At 32.5% G+C, this 7,816-nt stretch overlaps 1 protein-coding gene across 1 annotated transcript in view; it reads left to right on the top strand.

Annotated features, from left to right (window-relative positions):
- Positions 1-4,627: 4,627 nt before the first annotated feature.
- Positions 4,628-7,816, top strand: part of LOC115883265 (synaptic vesicle glycoprotein 2B-like) — a 28,900-nt gene continuing 25,711 nt past the window's right edge. Inside the window, exons 1-2 of the mRNA XM_030901601.1 lie at positions 4,628-4,847; positions 6,304-6,513. Coding sequence (XP_030757461.1) covers positions 4,772-4,847; positions 6,304-6,513 — 286 coding nt within the window. The 5' untranslated portion in view covers positions 4,628-4,771. The remainder of the gene's footprint in view (positions 4,848-6,303; positions 6,514-7,816) is intronic.

The following is a 7,816-nucleotide window of genomic DNA, read 5'->3' as shown; positions in this document are numbered from 1 at the left end:
TTCCTGTCTGGGAATTTTGCTCTCTTTTTAAAAACAATCGTCAGATTTAAATTCACTTTTATAATAAATTCTTGATATATACCTGATGCACAACTTAAAATATTTATAGCTAGAGACGTGAGAAATATAAAAAAAGAGCACGCTTCCTCGATGCGCAGTGGACAGCATACAAATTTGCTTTAATCATATTTGTCGTAGCGTAACTGCATCTTTCTTCCGCCCAATGCGTTCTCCCTCTATCATGTGCGCGACTGCGCTATCCCCAAGTCTCTCCCTATATTTGTCAAACTGTAGAGGATATTATTATAAGATTACTTATTTATCACCCCTTTAATAAATGATTTATCATAATTTTTGCATAAAAGTTTTTTTTTTAAAGTAATTTTTCACGAATTTAGTGATCTTAGTTTTTTTTTTTGAGATCATACAATATCCTAGTGGAGTACATTCTTAGGGCGGGCTCTGACAACTCATGTACTTGCAAGTATTTTTTATTAATTCTTTTTTTTTTTTTTTTTTTTTTATTTTTCTATAATAAATACACCACATGTTGCATAGATGCCCGACGCATCATGTATACCCTGTATATCTACGAATTACAAATGTTTGTCAAATAGACGAGTCGTGAGAATGCGCCATCGTACTTGGCAAGTATACTATCTTTGTAAACAACATTTTTTGCTACAAGCTTGACGCTCACGCAGCGCGACGAGTGACAAATAATTGCACAAGTAAATCGCTTACGCACGATTTGGCAACTATATGCCAATAATAAATGTTTGTACAAGTACACCAATAATTGCATACTTGGCAAGTATAACATACATACATACAGCCGTTACTCGCTGACGAGTATTCGACACACATAAAGAAAATGGTCACGCAAGGCGTTTTCTTTCATGAGCTTTTCTGTGACTGAAAAGCCCGATACGTGATGTTATCTGCCTACCGCACTCCGGACATTCAAATCTCATTGCTTTGTTGCTCTCTACTTTTGGTTGCCGCTGTTAACTGAGTATAACCCCTTCTCCATTGAGTTCTTATTGTGAGCCGCTTTTTCCCACTCATTCTGCATGTTACAATTCCTTTAAATTTCGTGAAAATGTCCTTGTATCTTTCAGTTGTCCACCCGGCCTCTTACCGTCCACAAGCTCACCGTAAACAGAGATTTTGGTATGCGGTTTTTGCATTCTGCATACGTGACCAGCCCATCTTAAGCGGGATTTTGTGACCATGACTTCAATACTCTCGCAGTTAGATTTTTCAAGGACCGATACGTTTGAGACATGATGAACCACCGGACTCTTAAGAGTTGTCCAAGGTGTCTCTGTTGCAACTTGTTCAATGCGTTCATGTGTCGGCGGTAAGGCACCCAGGTTTCGCCCCCATATATCATGGTGGGGATTATAATTGCTCGGTATACTGCAAGTTTTGTTTTTGTACTCAAGTCATGATTGTAGAAAACCCCTGTCTTTACCCCCAGAATGCTTCTGAGGCGCCAGCTCATCCTGTGCTGAATTTCAGAGTCAATATTGGCCTTTTCCGAAATCAAACTGCCAAGGTAATTGAATTCCGCCACATAATTGAATAATAATTCTTCTCCGATTTTTATAGCATTGTTGTGATCTTCCGGGGAGTGTACATGATTTTAGTTTTGCTGACATTCAGCCTAAGGCCCAAAGCCTCGTATATGCCCAGGTATATGTGTTCAACATTTCTTTGTAATTGTTGTACCGTGTTTGCAACTAGAGCGCAGTCGTCGGCGTATTGAAGTTCTGTGGTAAATTTTGTACGTGTTTTTGCCCTGAGTAGCAATACGTAAACTGAACGAAGTACAATGATGTGCTTTGATTTCAGTTACGTATTGCTTATCTGGTGCCTAAATTTAACCTCAAATAATAAACCTAATCAAAATATTAAGTTGATTTGTTGTAATATATTGTATAACATTATTCTTCTCTTCCAGGGCATTATCACTCACCCTAACTGCAACTTCCGGCCGTTTAGGCGCCATCTTTGGCAACCTAATCTTCGGCATCCTCCTTGACATGAACTGCATCATTCCGGTTTACTTATTCGGATTCCTGCTCATGGCCAGCGGAATCCTGTGCCTGGCGATACCGAGAAACGAGGATTACATCACCATCCAGTAGCAGCGTAGTGTAGCGTTCCTTACGTATTCTACCTTTTAGATTTTCTCTTGTCACTCTCTGTGTTTGTCCGATAAATATTTGGAAAGCGCTCTTATCTTTCTCGATCTACGTAGATATACAGGGTGTGTCAAAATAGTTCCCAAACGGAAAGGAAAAAAAACGTATTACCGATAGTTCAAAAAAACCCAGTATCTAAAAGAAACATGTTGAGTTAGTCAGTAATATTAGTCATGACATGATCTAAAAATTATTATTTTTCGAAACTAACTGTATATTTTTTAAAATTAGCTAGCATACATAAAGCTAAATACTAAACTTTTTTTTCTTCAATATTTTGATATACAATACTACGTTTTTCAAATGTAATTACACAGTGACTTTTCATTTACTTGTATGATACATACCAAAATAAATTTGTTGTTGCTAGACATGGCTGATTTATTCAACTTTTTTCCGATACTTAATTATATAATATTTTTCCCATTAACTGGAAAATGTTTGACACCCCCTGTACGAAGAGAGACAATAATTTTAGGTTTAAGTGACGACATATTGTGATGTTTTTTACTTTAATTTTTTATCTGTGACGATGTCTTTTTAGGATTTAGTTTTAAAAGCAATTATTTTAATTTATTTACTTTTGTATTTTTAGAAAGAATAAAATAAATCACATTTTTACACATCATACTTATCGAAGTTTTTTTGTAATATAAATGCTTTTGATTTACAGGGTGTCCAAGTTCGAAAACAGGTTATCTATTTCACTTTTTAAATCCAATTTATATTAAAAAGTATGCTGTAAAACACATTTAAAAATATTTTCAAAGATGTACAGGGTGACTTAAATATGGTTTATACGATGGTTGTTCTTTTTTTAAATTAAATATTTTCTTTCGGTTAACGGTTTTGCCTCAAATTTTACCACATTTGAAGGTCTGTCAAATATACACACAAAAATATTATTTTAATAAAAAATATTTTCTAATAGTGTCCTTTTCAAAACTATTTCAATAGGTACACTAAAATTCATTGTATTGCATAGTATATACTGTATGATAGAAAAATAAAACAAACAAGCCAACTTGATGCTTGATGTCGCCGTGTTTTTTTATCATACTACAACTATAATACGATCGAAAAAACGGGGTCAGCAATGGCTATGAAAAATAAATAAAAAGAGACTGACAAATTCCACGGTAAAGAGTGGGACCGCGTTCCCGTAGCGCAACTCAGAATAACAATTTTGAAACCAATTAGCAGGACCATGGCAGGACGTACGTTTTTATTGCTATCTTTTTTTATTATGTGTGCTTCATATAAAAAAGAAAGAGATAGGTATAAAACGTATCGTAAGACATTATCGCATATTCTGGCTGGCGGGAAATTTAAATTAGCCAATATTAGTAGTATACCACGTAAAGGGAACGTGGGGTAGGGAATAAATCAGTTTAAGTGAAAATTTTCAGTTTCTTGCAGAACGAAAGAATACTACTATTATAAGGAAAATTATAAAAAAAGCAAAAATTGTACTGTTTTATAAACATACAGATTTATTTATACATAAAAATAAATATAATTTTTATAATATAATAACAAACAATAGCAGTGTTTATTCCACCCACCTACAAATTTTAAATGCAGAAGAAGTGACTGTTGCAGGAAACAATCGGCCAATTCTTTTAAAGGGCATTAAAAATCTCATTTTCGAAAAAAGTGGAGCTTCCTGGTTATTGCAGCCATTCCCAGACATTCTGGCACTTTTTTAAATTAGTTTATTTTAAGATTATTAAATCACATTAATGCAATGATAATTGCAATAACAAAGTGAATATCCAAGCAAAAAAGACTTTACGAGAATCATGACTCTCAACCATTTTCAAGTCCAGTTTTAATCCTAAAACAAAAGTAAAATAGGTATATTAATTAAGTTTCTATCTGGTTTATTGCTATTGATTTGATGATACTATAAACCAGCTATAAACTACCCAAAAAATGAAAAAAAAAAATGAAATGTATTAATTTGTTATGTTAAGAGAGGTTCGAAATATTTTTGACACTACTTCTTCTACTTTTTTCTTAATAGATTGATAAATATAACATACTGACTTTTATTTTACCGGGTATCTTTAACATATCTAGAAAGGGGGTACCAATACATATAAAAAATAGATGAAACTGGCTCCGGCAGCAAATAAAATAACAAATAGTATAAGCCAAAATTATAAGTAACAAAAAATAAATACCTATCTGAAACAAAGGAATTTGTTCCCTATATAATTGGAAATTGTTATATAAGCTGAAAATGATTATGATGATGATAAATTAAATGCTACAGCGTTACCACTCTATTTAAAAAAAAAATGGCAATAAAAACCTTAAATGAAAAATCGAATATGTAGTCACCCTGTAACACGCTAAACCAAATATAAATATTTGCCATGCTAGGCTTTTGTTAAATTGTTAAAGAAAGAATGTTAGTTTTCGTTCAAGTGAACAACTTAATCCAAAATTAAACACTTAAAATGAGTTTTTCTTATACAAAATTGCCTTATTATGGGCCATGATAGCCACAGTGTTTAAATGAATAGGTCGGTAAATCGAACAACCCAATATTCAATATGGAGACTGAAGTAGATTTTATTGACAGCAGAAAAGCTAGTGTTATTAGTGATGTTAAGTCGCTCTCAAGACGAGGTAAGTGTCCCATTGCAAAATAAGTGTCTTATTTGCGTGTTTTTTTACAGGGTGTTTCTTTTATGTATAGAGTTATAAAGGTGTGATTTTTACATTACTGTCCTACTTTTTTATGAAACTAAAATTGCTGTATGTACACAGATTTGTCTTTTGCTTCTTATTTTCTGAGATATAGGGCGAATTAAATTTTTTCGACTTCCCTTGTATATCGAGTATCTTACAACATACTGAAAAGGTGAAAACTGAGTCCCACGAGTTTTTCACGTTGAATTCAATAGCGTAACTTGTTAGGGATACCCTGCATATTATTTTTATTTTATTTGCCTTGTTATGAGCTTTTTAAAAATATAATATACTTTATACTTAATTTTAAAAGCAAGGTAAAAAATGCTCTACTTAACGTTTTCACAGGCGGCAATAAGTTATTCGACGTCAAATTTTGGTTTGTGGTTATTCCATCTTAGTTTCTTTGTCTGAAATTATTGCATAAATGCATTAAAAATATATAACTCTGATTGACGGCTGTTACCTAAAAGCTGCACAAGTTTATTTTCAGTTTAGATTATTAAGATAACACGATCGAAATATTATCTGGTTAAATTAGTTTACAAAAAAATAAACACTTCTAAACCAGATTGATTTAAGTTAAAAGTTAAATAACTCTTTTTTACCTCATTTATGAAAACCAATATAGAACATATTCAGTAATAGGCGGTGGGTAAATACCCAATAGGTATAATAAAGAATATTTCGTCAGTGTCGGGGAATCCGTTGTAAAATTCGAATATTCACCTAACCTAAATTGAACTGTCTGCGTTGTGCTGTATTTTCGATAAAATTAAGGTTGTGGTGCTATCGTGCAGACTTTGTGGGGTAAAATAAGCAAGATTACAAGATACTTGTGTACATACCGGGTGTATGCACTGTATATATCTACTGGGTATATACCGAATATAAAACATCGAGTATTTACCCAAATTACAATATACCGGGTGTTTGCCCATCTCTAAACATATTATATTTTTGAAAAGCGACTTAAAAAGGTAAATAAAATAAAATAATATACAAGATGTTACATTTAAAAAAAAAACATAAGTTTGAATCAGGTTTTGAAAATTATAGATCCCAGCGAAAAATTAGTTACTACTAGATTCTACGTAAAAACTCTATGGGATTCAGTTCTCACCTTTTCGAAAAGTTATAATATATAACCGCAAAAATTCGAAATATACATTTTCAAGTTCGCCCTGTTTTTCAGAAACTAAGGAAGCTTTGCCAAATCTTTGTATAGCATCTTTACTTTCATAAAAACTGCATGTTTGTATGTCTACTCATAAACAACAAGAAACCCCATAAAATTCACGAAAATGGGACACCCTGTACTTTTCCTTCAGACATGTCAATTTAGTTGACATGTCTGAAGCAGTAATGTTTTAAAGCATTGAATAATCTGTAGTGTCAGAGCTGGATCCTGCGACATTCGAGGAGGCCATTGCCGAAACCAAATTTGGAAAATTCAATTTGTTGCTCTTCGTATTGGCTATACCAGCGAGTTTATGTACGGTATTTGATACGTCGACTATGTCATATACGTTTGTGGCTGCTCAATGTGATTTAGAACTCTCTTTAGATGATAAGGGCTTATTAAATGCAGTAACGTATGCAGGTATGTGCTACTAAAGTCTACTAATAAAAATAGTTAACAGTAATGTACGACACAGTTTTTCATTAAATTACTTAAAATCGGCTTGTCCAAAATTGTTCAAATTTGGCATGTGTATTCAGCCATACGCAGACCTTTAAAAACCTATTTACGAATTAGCTGTAAAATTAATAAGGGTGGCAATATTTGGACAGCTCAAAATTTGCATAGAATTTCCTATGCTTCCAACGACTATGCCACCACCCGATATAACCCGGTATAAGAGTGTTACCACAGTTTCCAATTTACTCAGACCCATTTTCTTCATGTCTTTTGTAACAGGATGTTTTTTAATATACAGAGTGGTCCGAACTGTATTCCGGAAATTTCGGCAGCATGTTCTGCAGATAAAAATAAATAAAATAGTTCGTATAAATGTATGTCCAAAAAAATGCCTACTTTCGGAGATACAAGATGTAGAAGTTTCATTTTTATTTCTATTTTCCAAATAATTTATGAAGTAACTTCAATATATGAATGAAAATTGGCGTCTGGGACGTTTTGTCTAGGATGCCTAGGATGTAGTATATGACGTATATGTATGTAGAATATGACTCCTTCTACAAGGACTCATATCCTACATATTTTATTAAGTGGCTTGAAGTGTAATAAGTTTTCGTCCGTACCTGTATAAAACTACTGAGTAAAAATTATACATTTACGACGTTTTTTACGTAAAAAAGGTCTGTTGGTAAAAATCGCTACAGGTAATGGTTCTCGAGATATTTTTTAGATATCGAAATTATCAATACTCTGTCATCATTGACATAAATTAAACATGGTCCAAGTACACTTCGACCGTGACAACAAAGTTTTAATAAAAATCGGTTATCATATAACGATAATTACATGATGATACTGATACATTTTTTTTATAACAACACTGTTATAATAAATTCATATTTTACTATTAATACCATCTACTACGTTTTTATTGAAATGTGTTATATTCGCTTTATATTTATTTGGGAAATTTAAGGTCATTGTTTTGGTTTTCTTTTGGTTAATCTCTCTTTTCACACGGTTAACAATATGTGATTGTGTTCTATATCATAATATTTAAACAAGTTTATAGGTTACACTATTGCCGTATCATATTAAAAGTGTCTTTAGTTAATAAAGACACTTTTAATATCTAAAAGTGTCTTTCAATCTCTAAAATGCAAGAAATAGAAAGAAAAATTGTAACATCTGTATATAAAAGAGTAACATCCTTTTGAAGTTGACCAATGTTCAATATTAATTTTGTCTCACCCTATATAACTTT

This window comes from Sitophilus oryzae, unplaced genomic scaffold, assembly GCF_002938485.1.
Source record: "Sitophilus oryzae breed Bouriz unplaced genomic scaffold, Soryzae_2.0 scaffold_1853_pilon_pilon, whole genome shotgun sequence".
NCBI lineage: Eukaryota > Metazoa > Arthropoda > Insecta > Coleoptera > Curculionidae > Sitophilus > Sitophilus oryzae.
Note: the sequence above shows the minus strand (reverse complement) of the source record. Positions and strands in the feature narration are given on the sequence as shown.